Source organism: Patagioenas fasciata, chromosome 8 (genome assembly GCF_037038585.1).
Source record: "Patagioenas fasciata isolate bPatFas1 chromosome 8, bPatFas1.hap1, whole genome shotgun sequence".
Lineage (NCBI taxonomy): Eukaryota > Metazoa > Chordata > Aves > Columbiformes > Columbidae > Patagioenas > Patagioenas fasciata.
The window spans coordinates 5,961,121-5,979,452 of NC_092527.1; the positions used below are offsets into that span (position 1 = coordinate 5,961,121).

Here is an 18,332-nt window from a genome sequence, read left to right on the forward strand (position 1 = left end):
TATTAGCAGCTCCGTGTATCTTACATGTGTGAATGTGTGTGTGATCAAATGAATGCATGGCTGAGTTGTGATGATGATGATGTGTAATTTTCTTAATTTACCTATACGACCCTGATGCCCAAAACATTAAGCCATCATTAGTATGCAGCTGGTATTAATAGGATTGGTTTGGTTGCAAACCCCAATGGATTTCTGGTTGCTGTTAACACTTACTAATTAATAACAAAAACTATCTATGCTAGATACAAATGCCTCCACGCGGGTATTTTTTAATGCTTTTAAAAATTTTGACCTGTGGATTTCGAACTGATCAAAAAAAATCTTGGCCTGAAGGTCTAAGAGGTCTCTGACAGTTTTATTCCTTCGGTCCTTAGTGAGATGTCATTTAAAACATAGAAACCAGTTGTTTTCACTAAAGGCCAGGGCAGGATTTGAAGGGCTGTCTTAAGCAAATGTCGCTTTAAGGTTTTAATAGTTTCTCCTTCCCTCTTTTCCAGTGTTAATTCACTTGTTGTATTGTTTTCACTTTGCTGTATTTGTGGTGTCAGAGATGCTCCAGCGAGTCCCAGCTGGGTTTGACTTGCTGTATACACAGTGTGAAGGGGCGTCTGAGTAACCCCAAACAGAAATATAAGTGAGCAACCCAATTTTGTCCTGCTTTCAAACTCCTTGCTTTGTCTCCGGGAAGAACTCCATTGACCCTGTTTGAATTCAGTTTCCCGGTCGGCTCTTTTGTTACGAAGACCATGATCGGATGAAAAGACAAAGCCCAAACTGGTAGGAGGTGCGAGCAGGTGTCCTGGGTGAGGTGCACAATATTGTGAGGGTTTTGTGTGGCTAGGAAGCCACAGGAACCACACCTGTGCTGGGGGTGCCAAAAAAAGTACTTCCAGCAACTAAGGGAGATGTGATAACACCCTGTAAAAAAATCCTTAATTTTAAATGCTGCTTTGTTTTAGCTAATGCAAGTGTACGCACCTTTGGTTTCTCTCGGAGATATTTTAAGGTTTTTTTACACTTGGTGTACCCCAATGCCCAGACAAAGTCAGTGTCTAACTCCCCTGGGAAACTGATGGAACGACTTCTTCTTGGTGCCATCTCAAGGCATATCAGGGATAAGAGGGTCATTAGGGGCAGTCGATATGGCTTCACCAAGGGGAAGTCGTGCTTGACCAACCTCATTGACTTTTATGAGGACATCACGAGGTGGATGGATGATGGCAAAGCGGTGGACGTGGTCTACCTTGACTTGAGTAAGGCATTTGGCACAGTCTCCCACAGCATCCTCACAGCTGAACTGAGGGAGTGCGGTCTGGATGGTCGGGTAGTGGGGTGGACTGTGAACTGGCTGAAGGGAAGAAGCCAGAGAGTTGTGGTCAATGGAGTGGAGTCCAGTTGAGACCTGGATCCAGTGCAGCGCCTCAGGGGTCAGTACTGGGCCTGTATTATTCAATATATTCATCAATGACTTGGACGAGGGAATAGAGTGACTGTCAGCAAGTTTGCTGATGACACCAAGCTGGGAGGAGTGGTGACACTGGAAGCTGTGCTGCCATCCAGAGACCTGGACAGGCTGGAGAGTTGGGCGAGGAAAAATTTCGTGAAATAGAACAAGGGCAAGTGTAGAGTCTTGAATCTGGGCAGGAACAACCCCAGGTTCCAGTATAAGCTGGGGAATGACCTATTAGAGAGCAGTGTAGGGGAAAGGGACCTGGGGGTCCTGGGGACAGCAGGGTGACCATGAGCCAGCACTGGGCCCTTGTGGCCAGGAAGGCCAATGGTACCTGGGGTGGGTTAGAAGGGGGTGGTCAGTAGGTCAGAGAGGTTCTCCTGCCCCTCTGCTCTGCCCTGGGGAGACCACAGCTGGAATATTGTGTCCAGTTGTGGCCCCTCAGTTCCAGAAGGACAGGGAACTGCTGGAGAGAGTCCAGCGCAGCCACCAAGATGCTGAAGGGAGTGGAGCATCTCCCGTGTGAGGAAAGGCTGAGGGAGCTGGGGCTCTGGAGCTGGAGAAGAGGAGACTGAGGGCTGACTCATTCATGGGGATCAATATGGAAAGGGGGAGTGTCAGGACGATGGCTTTGGGCAAAGAGGTGATCCTTTGTCGCTGAAGAAATCTGGAGCCATGATATCTTTGTTTCCTACACAAACTACTGTATAGTCTGAGTTAAAATGATGGTGGCAATCACTTCAGGAGCAAGAGAAAGGGGAGCAAAAGGACTCCTGTGTCTCTGCGGAATCATCAGACCAAATGCACAGCAGAGCAATGGTTTGTCTTGAAACTTTAGAGGTCACACTGGATTAGTCTCGAGACCGGGAAGGTTTTGGTGATGAGAGAGCTTTAAACCTTGATTATTTCCTGTGACATCTAAAATTGTCCTCGAGAACAGAAGAGTTTTCATCTTCATGACGAGCTTATGCTTTATTGAAGTGGGTTGATGATGAAAGATGCCATATGATTATGACTGTGTTGTCTAAGCTCTTAAGCCTCCAAATATTTTGAAAGGAGAGCAACATGAGCTGTTTGATAGATACTTAGTTTGTTTGCTTTCTTTGTCAGAAGGTGAATATTTCCAGGATTGATGTAACCTGCGGTGTTTGCTTTTCCTTTCTGTGTGTGTAAAAGCTGGAATATTTCTTCCGTGGGCAATCTCCCTGCATATTCAGATTTGAAATGTCAATAGAAACAGATGCAGAACACTAATTTTAATGAGCAGCCGGCTTCTAGAGCTCCAGAACATCCGATTTAATGGTTTATCCAGTCTCATAACACCTTGTAAGAATTTGTTCAATGGAGCCCTTTTGTCAAATTGAGACTAATTGCCGTTATTGTTTTACAGGCACTCGCTAAAAGTAAGATGCCAACAGATATTTAATTAGAAATTTCACAGATCTTTAATTGGAGATAAAAGCATTTTCAGACAGTCCAGGACTTGATCTTTTAAAAAACTATTGCTTTTGGATTTCATAGTGTATGCTGGAGATTTGCATATAGAAAACATCCTGCAAATTCAGTGAGTTCTTAAAGGAATTTTATCTCATAGCTTTAAAAGTTCATGTTCTCTTTGTGTTCAGCTTGTTATAGTTAATAATTCAGAATTTCCACATTTACTAAGTCAGAAGTTCATGCCCTTTTGTTAAGTTACATACTAAAGAATAAAATACTCAAAATTTTAGACTTTATATAGATGAATATGCAAGTTCAACATTAACAAGCCATAGCTGGTGTAAGATCCACCAAAATCGTTTGCGTACTCTGTGCTCTGCCCCATCTGTATCAGTTACTGTACTCTGAGCATGTTACAAAGAACATGTGCAGCCACCTGTCAAATTTGGTTTTAGCATCACTTTCCAATTTTTTTCCTCTAAGTAACTTTACAAAATTTGCCTTGGTGAACTCTTCCCAGTGCAAGTCGTTCAGATTTGCAATGGAATCTAAAGATGGAGAGAATTTATTCAACTACTTACAGTTTCATATTTTATCTATAATACCCTCAGAAGTTTTCTGCCTTCAGTCAGAACGTGGCACTGAGTACAAAGGGATTTGGTAAATAAATGTATTCGTTCTGCCACTATTCCATACTTGTACTTAGGCATAAAATCCAGCTCATTTACCAGATGCGTATCTGGGATTTTCACAAGCAGACTGCAAATGGAAGTGAAATACATTTTTTTCCTGCTCTTTCCTAGGCCAGATCATCCTGGTTTTGTACCTCTGTTACCTATTTGGATTGTGGGAGTAACGATTCCTACCTGCCTTTTGAATTGCTTTCAGAAAAGCACAGGAAAACATACCAAAGTAGTTAGCGTTGTGTTCCACGTTTCACCTTTTTTCCACAACCTGTCTCGCCAGTTAAATGACATGGGGAACGTTTCCAGACCTGTCAGCTGTGTCACAAATGAATTTCATCTCCCCGGAGAAACAGGGAACTTGCGGAATTATGCAGCAATAATAAAGAATTAATTGAAGATGGATGAGTTGTAGGTCTAAGTTTCATATTAGTCTTGAACTCTGAGGGAAGCTTTGGTTTGAGAGAATGGTTCCTGTCAAGTGCAATCCTTGCTCTCTGGTTTATTTGAGACTATTATCTGCTATATTTGAGTTTTGCTGTAGACATAGGAATGCATCTAAATTAATTTAGAACAGAGGTGAAAGATGATTAATATTTGAGATAATTCAAACTTGCTTCTAAATAGATTTCCCTGGGAAATCTCTCCAGAGCTTTTTCTAATTACATTGGTGCCAAAATCGAGTAAATAAAGAAATAAATCCCTGTTTTGTTATTTTCAGGAGTGACAGGAGAAAAGTGTACTCGGTAGTCACAATAGCCTGATGAGATTTTTGTTTATTTAATAACAAATTACCTAGTGTGCGCAGGTTTAATGATGATGATAGCTTGTAGTCTTCCCAGCAAATGTGAGGCCCATTACTCTGAAACCAAACGGAGTGGATTTCAGCAGGTAATTTCCTCTTAATTATCATGTTGAAGAAAAATGACTGAATCAGAGAATGCCAGGAGGGAAGTTGCATAATCACCTCTGTTATGCTGTGATCTCCGCAATTTCTCATCTTTTTGGGGATTTGCACTCTTTTAGTGTGCATGGTGCCGTAAAGTACTTTTAACTATTAACACGATGGTTTGTGTGTTTCTTGACCAACACCCAACCACATCTGGCAGGCCCAGTTCTGAATCATTGCTAACTCGATGTGCCCCGACTGCCTTGTCCTCTGTCTGTTTTTTTTTTTGCTGTTTTAGCAGCCATAACATTGATGCCATCAATCCAAGTCTGACATGTAGTTTTTGATTCAAACAGATGTTCTTCCCTGAAGGGTCACCTCTCTGACATTGCAGTTGGTTTGTTGGTTGCCCAGTCCTACCACTCACCAGAAGTGACTGTGGCAAAATCTCGCCCCCACGTGAGCCAGCTCTGTAGTGTTATCATGATGGAAAATACCTGGGCTAAATCCATTCCAGTAGAGCTTTTAATTTAAACCAAGAATTTTGAGCAAGCGTTTCTGTGCACTTGTGTGTTGTGAACAAAATGTTGATATTATTTACTGAGGTTAAACCACTTTTGCAACTGTTCCTGTTTCCAGAAATAAATTTCCTGTTTCTTTGTAGTTAGTAGCTAACATGGGACATTGAATGTATTCTCAATAACAGCAAAGCTGCTTTGTATCGCATTATTGAATATAGATGAAAACCACCGATTTGCCATTAATGAAACTGTGGGCTGTGATATTTTGTCTGTTTAAATACAATGCAAAGGTCAAAACCTAAGCTGAGGTCTAGACTCAGAGGCTTTAAGAAACTGAAATCATGTTGATGGTAGGACCTGAGTTTCTGAGGGTTTCTCTGAATCTACTCCCAAATATATTTAGCAAATCACCCAGTTTGAGTTTTGTGAAATGTCTGAAGTGCCTGCATATCCAGGTAACACAGACTTTGGTCTGCTGAAAAATATTCAGACATCAGTGTGCAAAAAAAACCCCTTTCTTTGCTTTAAACTACTTCTTTGATGCTGCTTTTTCTTACAGTCGTTTAGTACATAGTTTCTGTTAGTACTGGCTTCACTTCAGGCAGTCAGTGTTGAAACAGCTAAATTGGGTAAATAGCCTTTTTATTAGAAAATGCTGAGTTACTGATCTGAAAAATTCATCTATTATACCCCCTGGCAATGCCTCCTCTGATTCCCCTTTCGATTTGGTATTTTTGGGTGCATGCACATGCGGAGAATTTGTGGCACATCCACAAGCCATCTTGTGCTCATTCCTTGTCGCTGAAGTAGGGTTTGAATAGCACGGAGCTTCGTCACAGGGCTGCTTCAAATCCATTTGCAAAACTGCGTGTTCTGTTCCTACTGATCAGACAGATACATTCTCCTGTTTGTTTTCTGGCATTGTGCTTTGGAGAGGAGTAAAATTTGTGTGTAAAGAAGTGAATTTAGGCAGCAAGGTGGGTTTGCCCAGGCAACTCAGTGCTGTTCTCGTTACGTTTCCTTTAGAAGAGTTGTCACATAGGCCGTCCTGTATGCAGAACTATAGTGTCACTGTTCAGAAAACAATCTAACACACATCTTCCTATGTTCAGCAACAGGACACTGGAGCTTCCAGGCCAAGCTGAATAAGCATTGGAGTTTTTAGAGTACTGTGAAGTTTCTTGAACTTCAAAGTTTTCATAGCTTGTTAAAATATTTTGAAAGACATGTTAAGCAACCTTAGGCCTTGCCCATCTTCTGCTGTTTAAAAATGTCAGTAGTTATCAAACGGAGCACTGCCTTTACCTGTATTTAAGTAGAAAGGTTTTTCAGCTCTCTCCTTTCCAGAGCTGTGGTCGTTTTTCTTGCTGAACCTCTCAGATGACACTGTAAGGTCTTTTGGGAGTAGGCAGGAGGGGGATGCTCAGAAACAAAACCAGTTACGATGAGGACAGACAGCGAGTTCTGTTTGTGATGGTGTGGTTACCAGTGCTGCGTTTTAATCCTTTACTAACTTTATGAGATGTGTAAAAACCACAAAAATTAAGCAAGTTGGTTTGGTTTTGCCTTCCAGGGCACGCCAGCAAGTCGAGTCCGATACAAAGTAGACGTCGTCCAGTTTCCTTACAGTGCCAGCATTTTTGATGTGGAAGAAAACTCAGGCCGCGTAGTGACCCGAGTAAACCTGAATGAAGAACCAAGTACGGTGTTTAAGGTATGAGTATTGTCAATAAACGTTGCCTGCTCTTGATGGAATTCCTTTTAACTTCATGTTTCTCTTTGTTGCTTTTTATTGCAAATTTTTGTTTATTTGCTTAATTTCTTGTTGGCAGATGTTCTGTGCCTTTTTGATTTCAGAAATGGCATGAATAGATATGATCACTACTGTTAGGAAAGGCAGAAGAGACAGGGAGGCAGCTGAAGGAAACCTCACTTTTTGGAAGTTCCCTTACTGATCTCAGTAGGGCTGTCGGTGTAGCAATTTTGTGAGAATTTTGTAAGAATAGCAAGATATCTTGTGAAGAATGTTACTGTGTGGTGGGATAGTTTGGGACCTCCTGCTCGCAAGTACTGTAATGTAAAAACATTGGCTATAAGGACACTTAAATTACTGTTGTGTCATTACTGTTCCTGAAGAGTCTCAAGTGTAGTTCATATGCAGTAAGTTATGATTTTAATCAAAACCATTGGGGCAGATCTCTCCTCTTGAATCCATGAGTGGAGGGAGCAGTTAAAAATGAAATCTGAAGTGTGTCAATAAGCGAAAAATAAAAGTATCTACAATATATGGGGGTTTATATGTAGTTTCCCTACTTGAAAACTACCAGCCCTCTGTATAGTCATTAAGGTGCGTTTTGCTGCTTCTTTCACATACTTAGTTTCGAAACAAGACTGGGGAAGGGACTTGAACACAAGCGCATAGGGGAGAGGCTGAGGGAGCTGGACTTGTTCAGTCTGGAGCAGAGGAGGCTTAGAGGTGAGCTCAGCACTCTCTAGAACGACCTGAAGGGCAGTTCTAGCCAGGCGGGGATTGGGCTCTTCTCCCAGGCAGTCAGCAATAGGACAAGGGGGCATGGGCTTCAACTCTGCCAGGGGAAACTGAGGCTGGAGATGAGAAAGCAATTCTGTGCAGAGAGAGTGGTCAGCATTGGAATGGCTGCCCAGGGAGGTGCTGGACTCACCGGCCCTGGAGGTTTTTACACTGAGACTGGACATGGCACTTAGTGCCATGATCTGGTCAATGGACTGGAGTTGGACCAAGGCTTGGACTTGGTGATCTCTGAGGTCTTTTCCAACCCAGTTGATTCTGTGAAAGGAGGATTGAAGAGAGATTTATTTGCATACTTTTTGATGATAAGGAATGAAGCGGTTCACCATCCAACGCTTGAGCAGTGTTGTGCTGTCACTGACGCAGGAACTTGGGACTCTGCTAGCTTGTGTTCTTTTCGATTTTTAACTAGCATAATAAAACTCAAAGGGGAAGAGAAATATCTTGTGTAGCATCATCAGAGTGTAGCTTTTTTGTTGCTGTACTTTTTATTCCTCAGTAATGATTTTGTGTGGCTGTTTTCTGAAACTGTGATACGTAACACGCAGGTGATGCACGCGTGAGTGTGGAGCTGCGTTTCCCATGACTGGTCTGTGTTTGGGCAGACCCGTGGTACATGTAGCAGAGCACTACTTTTCAGAAAATACGGATGCTTAGGGGAGGAGGCACAGAAAAAACTCCAGAAATCAGCAATCTGGAGACTTGGAGTTGATATTTCCATCTAGATCACTGGGCTTGTATCTGTCAATGAATCTTCCATGAATTTTTCCAGTCAATGTTTAACATGCTCATACTTTCTGCAACTATGACATCTTGCACTGATGAGTTCCCTAATATATTGGCTGGAAAAAAAGCCTTCTTATGTTTTAGCTGTCTCTTCGCCGACAAGAAGTTATTCAGAGAATAGCATGGACTTGCAGAAATGAGTTGGAAACCCTTTGCTAGAATGAGGTGCTGACCTGTTCCATCTGGTGACCTCCCGAAATACGGACAAATTGAGAGAGAGAGGAACCTGGAAAACTGCCCATGAGTTGATCTGCAGCAGGCTGGTCTCTCATCCTTGTGCTGGCAGATAGCTTGCCTTCAGTTGAAACCTGAAAACAGGCACATTTTTTGTGTCAGCAGAAGGGCGCACGTTAAATAAACAAATAGATGTGAGTAACTATCAGAAAAGCAGAAGATTTATAATGGGTCTTCTGACCTTGTCCATGTTTTGGCATAGCAAAGATCTTTCTTTTTTCTAACAGGATTTTTTGGAGGAGAGGTAATGGTAATTTTTTTTTTTTTTGTTTGATATCAGATCTCTGTTTTAAATATTAAAGTCAGCAACACCGAATTCTTACCTCGCTCCTATTCTGTTTGTTTTATTGGGAGTTACGGGTGGTTTTTCAATTAAAATATTTCTATTGCGTAAGTACAGAACTGTACTATATACCATTAAAGAAGTTGAAATTGACTCTGGAGTTCTGAGTGAGGACAGTCTGTGATTAGATGTGGATGGAATCCCCTGAAAAATGTACTTGAAGCTGGCAATTTCTTTTGGAGAGGTATTTGTATAAGACTGTTGTATTTGATTGCAGTTTCCTGTGTTTCTGTAAATTTTCTAGCAGCTGGTTCATCTTGTAGGTGGCTGTCACCTTTGTTCCTCTGCTCTAGTCTTATCCAATGTATGATTTGCAGTGAAAGAAAATCTCCTCCGACTTGTTAGACCCTGAAAATACAAGAAGTATTGTTGCAAGTCAGCATAAAAGATGTTCTTACCTATACTAAGAGGGTGATTTTTGGTTTTGTTTATAGCTAGTGGTCATTGCTTATGATGATGGGGATCCTGTGAAGTCGAACACCACGACTGTAGAAATTGCTGTTTTGCAGCCGTCAGTGATTCCACGGTTTACCCAGGATGAATACAGGTAAAGCATTTATTCATTCGCATTACAGTCGGTAGTTTTTATGCTGAAGTAAGTTCCTGTCTAAAGGTTAGTCTGAGATATGTGGGCTATGAAAATACTCTCTTGTCAGTGTGGAAGTGCTTCCTTGGCATATACCTCAACTTTTGTACCTTTTGCTGTGCACTTTGGCTCACAGAAGGAAGTAAGACAAGAACACAGTTTGAAGCCAAGCACCAAAAACCTTGTGTAGTTAGAGCTGATAAAATATTTTGTAATGTGAACTCTGCTTTAGGAAATAGGATTGGATGCTGCTCTGAGGAGGGAGCAATCAGCGCTCAGGTCCGCATGGAATTACAGGCAGCACCTCCCGTTTGACAAAGTGAGGGTGGCAGAACACTTGAGAGTCGCTTCTTCTTTTAGCCACAAGTTCCTTGGCTGCCAGACATCTCCTAATCAGAGCAGACACTGCTGCAGTTTTACCATCTTAACAGATTATCTCCAGCTGTAAAGATTTGGGCTGTAGGTAACAATGACCGTGAGGAGAGGTTTGTCTGATAATATCTCCTCAGAAGCTGTTGCAAATGGCAGTCACCTCGGTAAACAAAACACGTTGTGCATTGAGGCTGTAGCTGGGATCACAGGGGTTCTAGGTGAAGTTTCCTCTAGTCTGTGATTTGATCCTGTACACTGTTTGTGTGGGACAGGAGAGAATTCAGATTTGACCTCTTTGACATTCCAAGTGCACGTAATAGTTATTATTACTACAGACTTGTGATTTGATAAAGTTTACTCTCTGACAACTTAATAAAACCAACCCAATTTTCTTGAAATAAAGTTAAACCACAAGTGATGCTCAGGCTGATTAGTTTGTTAAATTTTCTTGCAGAGAATGTGTTCACAAATGGTTTCTGACATCTGCATAGTAATAGGAAGTAATGGGATCGATGCACACAGCCCTTCGATATTGAGAAGTTACAGCTTTGCCTGTGCTGTGTGCTCTGATTCAAATGTAGCTGCATAATCAGTATCAGAATATAATTGTTTTTTAACATATATTTAAAAAATGAGAAGTACTGCAGGAAATCAGAAATTGGATGCAATGTTATTGGCTTCAGTAACTGCCGATGAGAGGACTTGCTCAGCTATTATAAAGGGTTTAGATGAAAAATGGGGATATGCATTGTGTTTTTCCTCATCATTAGGCTATTAGGGAATACCTAAAAGTAAATGAAAAATGGCAAAATACTGTGCAAATTTTACATTGAATGTTAAAACAGAAATATGCAATCTGAAAGAAGAGTGCAAAATTATAAACTTAGCCTTTAATGATAGTGCAAATGCTAATCCTTTCCTGAAGTTATTTTCTTGAGGGAGATTATTCCTGCTGTTGCCTGTATTTCATTAGGTATCTTCAAATGTATGAAGTGTACTTTAGGTAATGTGGCAAAAGGCTACAGGCTAGACTTCTAAATAAATATGTTTCCATTTGCTTTTGTAGTTTCAGATCTCATGTGAACGCATGCAATTTCTGAATAATATAGAAAGCTTTTCTGTAACAGACTTTACCTTCTGTGTCACTACTTTGGAGGAAAAAAAATGACCAGGTCCTGTTTGTACTGCTGTGAGGAACAAAAATGTGTGGCTGTGTTTAAGAGAAAGATATGAAAATGTGGTGATTACGAGACTGAATAGCCTCGTTTCTCTTTCCAATACTGCTACTCCATTCACAGGAAATTCTTTGATGCACACTGTCATAAAAACACCTCTTAACATCTTTTGGGGGCAGCAAAGACAGTTTCTTACTTTCTTCCATGTCAGAAATTAAAGTAACCTCAAAACTTTCCGATTCGGCTCTGAGGCTCTCTCAGACATTTTGGAGCGGGACTAGGTTTGATTCCTAAGGGTTTCAGTGATTGTCACACTCTGCAAACTACACTTTGAGTTTGCTTTCTTGACAGTGATGCAACCTAAAACTGGCAGGTTTCATTTAACTTCGTTTTGCAGTTGACATATAGTGTATCTTAGGGTCAATGTCAGAGTAATGGTGCCGCTTGCAAACTGATAAACCGTTGGCTGTGGATACAAGTATTACTGAAGGGCTGAGAATAAGTGGCTTTAGAGTGGTTTGGTATAGATCTTCGCTTGCACAATTATCACAATTTAGATGATCCCAGCATTTTTTCCTAGCTGTTTTACAAACTTCGTTTCTGTATATTTAGAAAAAGGTCACAGTTGAACACTTTCATAAAGCTGCCTGTGCAGTTGGAGCGGGTATTACAAATTGGAAATAAATCCAAAAAGCAGGAGAGAGGGGAGCAGATGGCACCATCAAACAGGCAGAGCCGCGTTGGGCGGGCAGGGAGATGAAGGCGCAGCTCTGCCCTGCCAGGAGCTCAGCAGCGCGGCAGGGGCTCTGCCTGGAGCCCTGTCCCTGCCCAGGGAGGCTTTGATTGATTATTAACCGCATCTGAGAGTGACTTCCACGGGAGGAGACGAGCATCAGAGATTAGCATTTTATTCACTGCCTCTCCCTCTGTATTATTCCATAATTTGGGGCAAATTAATTAGTCTCTTTTTTCTCCCCCACCTTCTTTGTTTGGATTGTAAATTAAACTGGAGACGTCTAAGTGCTGCTGCGCCATACATATTAAAGAGCAAAGGGAAGCTAAGAGCTCTGAGAACCATAAAATACAACTTGGAGCGGTTGCTTTTTGACAAATGAGTGATAAAATACAGTTTCTTCCTAACGACTGAGATAAATGATGGCTAAAGCACATTAGAAAGGCATCAGCTGCAAGCAGCCACCTGTTCTGGTGCATGTACTTTGGGATGTTCCACCTCCCACAGTCACACCGTGGCGGGGGCAGAGCAGCATCAGCCTGCAGGTCTGTATGGTCTCAGCCAGCAGCGTGCAGGCCATTCGTGGAGTTAATCAGAGCAGAATAGAATAGAATAGAATCATTTGATTTGGAAGAGACCCTCAGGATGATCGAGTCCAACCATAACCTAACCTAACTCTAGCACTAACCCAGGTCCCTAAGAACCTCGTCTAAATGCCTTTTAAACCCCTCCAGGGATGGTGACTCCACCACTGCCCTGGGCAGCCTGTTCCAATGCCTGACAACCTTTTCCTTGAAGAATTTTTTCCTTATATCCAATCTAAATCTCCCCTGGCACAACCTGATGCTGTTTCCTCTTGTCCTGTCACTTGCTTCTTGTGAGAAGAAACCAACACCCTCCATGCTCGAACCTCCTTTCAGGCAGTTGTAGACAGTGATAAGGTCTCCCCTCAGCCTCCTTTTCTCCAGACTAGACAGCCCCTGTTTCCTCAGCTGCTCCTCATCAGACTTGTGCTTGAGCCCCTTACCACCTCCATTCCCTCCTCTGCGCTCTCTCTAGTCCCTCAGTGGCTTTCCTATAGTGAGGGGCCCAAAACTGATCCCAGGATTTGAGGTTTGGCCTCACCAGTACCAAGTCCAGTGGCACAATCACCTCCCTGGGCCTGCTGGCCACACTATTCCTGACACAAGCCAGGATGCTGGTGGCCTTTTTGGCCACCTGGGCACACACTGGCTCATGTTCAGCTGTTGATCAACACCGCCAGGCACTTTCCAGCTGCTCTTCCCTGAGTCTGCAGCATTCATGGGGTTGTTGTGACCCAAGTGCAGGACCCAGCACTTGGCCTTGTTAAATCTCATACAGCTGGCCTCAGCCCAACAATCCAGCCGGTCCAGACCCTTCTGCATGGCCATCTCACCCTCCAGCAGATCAACACTCCCACCCAGTGTGGTGTCATCTGCAGACTGACTGAGGGTGCACTCGATCCCCTTATCCAGATCATTGATAGAGAGATTAAACAGACGATCCATGCCCAATGCTCCTTGAATGTGACCGTCTTCTGGGGACACAGATACGCTGCAGCTCCCACAGATCTCTCTGATGCGTCCTTAGCTGCAAGGCTGTCTGACTTCCCCAGCTTGAGCTGGCTCTGCAGGTCGTCCTGCACTCTGGAGCCACAGAGCTTAACTGTGTTAGCAATGTGGATCCTTGTCTGTCCTTGTCACGGATATTAAATACGACTTTAAGAGAGCAGACAACAGCAGTGCCTGCTAAATCAAGTGTCTACCAAACCAAGTGCTGTTTGCTTGTTCCACAAAAACGTGAAGTGCGAAGAGGCATCAAAAAGAATCAAAGGCTTGTAACATGCAGACATTTAATTCTAGATGTTTAGTCCACCTCTGAGCCCACTCGACCTTTAGCTGCCAGCCAGGGAAGGACACCGTGGCGTGATGCTCTTCTCGCCGCTCTCCCTGCGGGTGGTTGGCACTCGGTTGGATTTTGCTGGTCCCCTGAAGCACTGACAGCAGAGGGAGGCACAAGTGGACGTGACGCATGGGGTGGTTGTCAGCTGTGCAGGGACACGGCCTGAGCTGCCACTTCCACTGCATCTTTCCAGGCACAGTGACAGCCTGGGGGTGCTGGGCACAGCACGGTGATGAAGAAGGGGTGCTGGCATCACTGCAGCATTCTGCATCGCTGCCCAAAACAGCCTGTGGCCTTTCATATTTTTATTAAGATTTTTCATGCTGACTTTGATCTCATTCTGCTTGGTGCTGCTGAAACAACCACATCTCTGGCAATAAATCACTTCCTAGGGAAAATGAAGTCAGCTGTTTGGAGTGCTCCTCTCCCAGGCTATTATTTCTCATGTCCTGATGGCTCCACCCAGATCACCTCTTGATTGAACTCCAGAGCAAGTAATAGATTCAGAAGTTTCCATTTCTTCCAAACAAGTAATGGCAGCACTTTCATTTCTTAATTAACAGATCATAATTAGTAGCGCTACGGAACAGCACAGACCAGATGTGAAGTGAACCTCAGATGAATATGAAGAGGGGATTTTTTTAGCAAGCCTGTCCTCTTTATGAGTGCGTTCTCATTTTCAAAAAGTAAAAGTTCAGAGGGACTTGGGAACTTTTTCTGGTTTTGTTAATTAATAAATACCGCATCCTCTGCAACCAGAAGGTCATTGCTAATAGCAATGTGCTGCTGTAGCAGGAAATGAAATGTTAACCGAAAGCAGCGTCATTGGTTTCTAATGATTGCCTGTGGGCACATTAAACAGGTGTTCAGCCATTTCATAGCAGAAAAAGGAAAATACTGGAAACTTCTTGCTTCTGTTAGTATTGCATTATAGGTCCCCAACCTGTTTGGAAATATACATCCACTGGTAAGCTGAAGTTTGGTTCCAATTTATAAGGAAATATGTAAAGTTGCAAATTTGATGGTATTGCTTGATGTCAACGTAGTATGGCATTTTATTTCTCTACTAGCAACGACATTCTGCTGTGAAAGCGTATTCTGGTTACAAAGGGAGATTTTGTGACATGTGGACCTCTTGCTCGCTCGGTAGAAGATGCGATGTAGTGTTTTCCGCTTAGTTAAATCCATCAACACCGTCCAAGTAAATAACTATGTATCATAGGATTTCACAAGCCAAAATTATGGAGGATATCAGGAGTCAAATGGAAGTGTTATTCCAGGAGGCTTTTCCCAGTTCTCCGTTTTACTGCTGCTCAAAGTTATTTGCATGGTGAAGTAGGAAGTAGGAAATGGGCAGTGGCACTGAGATTATGGGGATCGTTTTGCGTTTGAGATCACCCTAATTCGGTGCCCTCTTCAAAAAGGCGCCAGAACAGCGTACGCGGTGTCGTGAACGCGTGAGGCCCCACAGGAGCAACTGTGCTTTTCTGATCATGAGTATCCTACTAACGCAGTCATCCTTCTGTACCGGGCATGGGAGAGAAGGAGAAACGAGTCATTCCAGCGGGAGGAATAGGTTAATCTATACATGTCTTCAAAAATCAGGAGTGACAAGTTCTCATCAGAAGTGAGGACAGCAGCAGGGATGTCCTTTGTTCAAACCAAGAGCAGGACACTGGGTGGGGGGAGAACAAAGTACAGCAGGGATCTGGAGGGGTAGGGAACATCTCTTTAGGTTGTAGGCAACAGTGAGGTTTCCAAAGCTATTTTCTTGCTGATTTGCCTATTTGTCTCTGACGTGTTCCTTTGAGAAGTCGTAACTTCCAAAGCGGCAGCTCTGCCTTAGATGCACTTGGTTTTTCATTGGATTTCTTGGAGCCTCTGTTTCCTGAAGTTTTCTGTTGTCCTTCCTATTAGAGCTCCCTGCCATTTTCAGTAGTACTCAGGTGGGGGTCGTTTCCCCCTTCTTGTAACAGCGATGCACGGGGTTCAATTTTATCCCTCAGGAGTATTTTGTGTAACAATGAAAGCATCCACTTGGGTAATCCTTTTCCCACAAAATTCAAGTCTTGCTGCTGTTTCTCCTGCCTTCCCCGTAATGGAACTTACACTTTATGAATGAAAGACGTGAAAATGAGTGAAATACCATGTGTAATATTTTTGGTGCAGCATTTCTGATGGGGGGGGGTGGGGGGAAGATAGTCCTTGTTTTCCTCAACTGAAGCTATAGGAATGATACATATGTTCCAACGTGCATTTTTAATTTGCCTCACATGTCACTAACAACCTGACTTGAAGAAAATATATGTGATTTTGCCTTTGGAATCGATGTTTTATGGCGATATTCTCCTGGTGCTAATTTCCTTTGTAATGAACAAAGAAGAAAGCCCACTTTAGCATGTCATTATGAACGTTACAAAGTTATTTCTACAGCAGATAGTGAAACATGGTTTCCCATTCCAAAATTATGGAGCAGGTTACCAGCTGATGGCAGCGTAGTAGAAAGATCGCCTTTTTTTTCTGTTTTCCCGTTCTAGTAGTGCTGGGTTGCATTTGATTAATATCTTCTACTTCTTTTTACCAAATGAAAAGGAAACTCTCATTTTAGGGGGATGAGAGCGCAAAGCCATGACACGATCCTTGGGTTTAAAACTGATCTTATCAATACCCATCTGCCAGTTGAAATATATGAGTGTGTCCTATGTTGTGCTTGATGGCAATTGTGGGGTGTTTGGTTTTCCTTTTTTTGCTTCTCTCGTAATCCTGACAGAAACGTTCATGTCTTCACGTCCTTAGCTTTAATTTGGGAAGATCAGCGGGATCACACAAAAGCGTTATGGCTGATGACAGAGGGCTCACGGGAGCAAAATCTGACAGCTACTTTAAAAGATAACAGGTTATGGCAGGGGCTCACTAACAAGGGCCAGACTCTCTTGTCATCTGTTTTAGAGAGAAACACCATGAAAATGTCAGTGTGTCTTGAACCAATTTGAGAATTAAGATGGAAAGTGAGGATATTAAGTACAGTAAAGAATATGTGATCCTTTTCGGGATAGTTTGAAGATAAACTGCTTGAAAAATATGTTAAGAAAATATTCTTTTCCCAACAACAGAGAAAATCACTGTCTCTGTCAAACTCTTCAGATTGTTAAACTGGAAACTGAAAGTTTGAGAAACTGATCCATTATTGCTCTAAAACCGCGGCGTTCTTTCTTTAGAAACTTGGACATTCTTTTCACAACTTAAAAAACTCAACTGCATAGCCGGACCTATTGAAGTGGTTCTAGTTGCAGCGCTTTTATTAGCTGTTTTAGCTTCTATGCAACTTCACTGTTACCTTGCTTCATTTTAGACAACAGGTCTGCACTTTTCTGCAGAAAACTACAGGAATCCAGTTGCTTTGAATGGTTTACGTAGCTTCTCTTTCATGCAAAGCGTCAGACAGAAGCTGTGCTAAGAATCTTGGCAGTGTAATCTGACAAAAAAATACGCCAATTAAGTTCTGAGGTTTGCTTATGGACCTCCATGAACTAAAATATAATCCACCACATGGAGTCAACTGAAGTTTCTAACACAGAGTACATGTGCGTCACACTATTAAACTTCAGCACTAAACCAATTTTCCAATTTATTATTGGGTTTGCTGGTTTCAAATTTAATGTTCATGCTTTTGGAGATAGAAAAGTTTCATGGTGAATTTAAAGTATATTGGATATCAGGCAAATTGAAAAATGGGTGAGAGTCTGATGTGTTTAGCAAAGGGGGAAAAAAGGAGAGGAAAAGCTAAAATTTCGCTTTAGACATTAAAAATAGTTACGTCCTGCAATGTATTTGATGTGTGTTTGTCAAGTTGAAATGACTTTGTTCTTTGCGAATCTGAGGCCATCGAATACCAGTCTTACGTGAGCATATGGCACAAGGCGATGGAGGCGGCTCATTTTTCACGCTTTGCTGCCCTTGTGCCCTCCATTCTCACCATACTTCTGGGGTCTGGATGCCCAGGCGTGTAAGTATCGGGGGGACGATATCAGAAATCCCGGATTTGGGGAAGCGTTTTGTTCAGGAGCTCAGAAAGTAGCCGTTTCATTTGAAACATTTTGAAGAAGTCAGCGCTGGACTACTGGGGCCCGTCCAAGCCCGGCAGGGGAACAACTCAATTGGAAGTTGCAAATATTAGTGGATGAAAATCCCTTCACATGCCCTCAATCATGCTGGCCTGTTGGAGTTCCAGCGGGACCCTTCCCTCTCACTCTGCTGGCAGTTTCTGAGCCTTCTCTGGGGCTGCTTCACTAATGTCACAGCTTCTCACAAAAGTAATTGGCCTTTATTGGCCAAAAATACTGCATGAGAATGTCCTTGCCTGTCCCCTAAAATCGCTTCAAATAGTATGTCTGCTACTTAAAGGTGCACTGTTGTACGTCTTGGTCATTCAAAAACTAGAAAATAATGGACTTATCCCCTAAAAAAGCTTTATTAGAGCTTGTATTTCAGGCTATGGAACAGCATATTCTCAGCTGAATACCTCTGTGTTTTGCCGGTTCAATCCTCTGCATTCAGCAAAGTGTTCATAAGAGATGGTGTGTTTTAATTCAGGGGGTGCGTTGCTCCTGTTGAACCTGATCACCCTAGTGAAATCAGGGCGATGCCATCGA

At 42.6% G+C, this 18,332-nt stretch overlaps 1 protein-coding gene across 12 annotated transcripts in view; it reads left to right on the forward strand.

The window, feature by feature from the left end:
• The window catches only part of PCDH15 (protocadherin related 15), a 684,798-nt gene that overhangs the window by 598,343 nt on the left and 68,123 nt on the right, over positions 1–18,332 (forward strand). For all 12 annotated transcript variants that reach the window (XM_071811575.1, XM_071811571.1, XM_071811570.1 and 9 more), the window contains 2 exons: positions 6,554–6,694; positions 9,326–9,438. In XM_071811575.1, the coding sequence (XP_071667676.1) occupies positions 6,554–6,694; positions 9,326–9,438 (254 nt within the window). The remainder of the gene's footprint in view (positions 1–6,553; positions 6,695–9,325; positions 9,439–18,332) is intronic.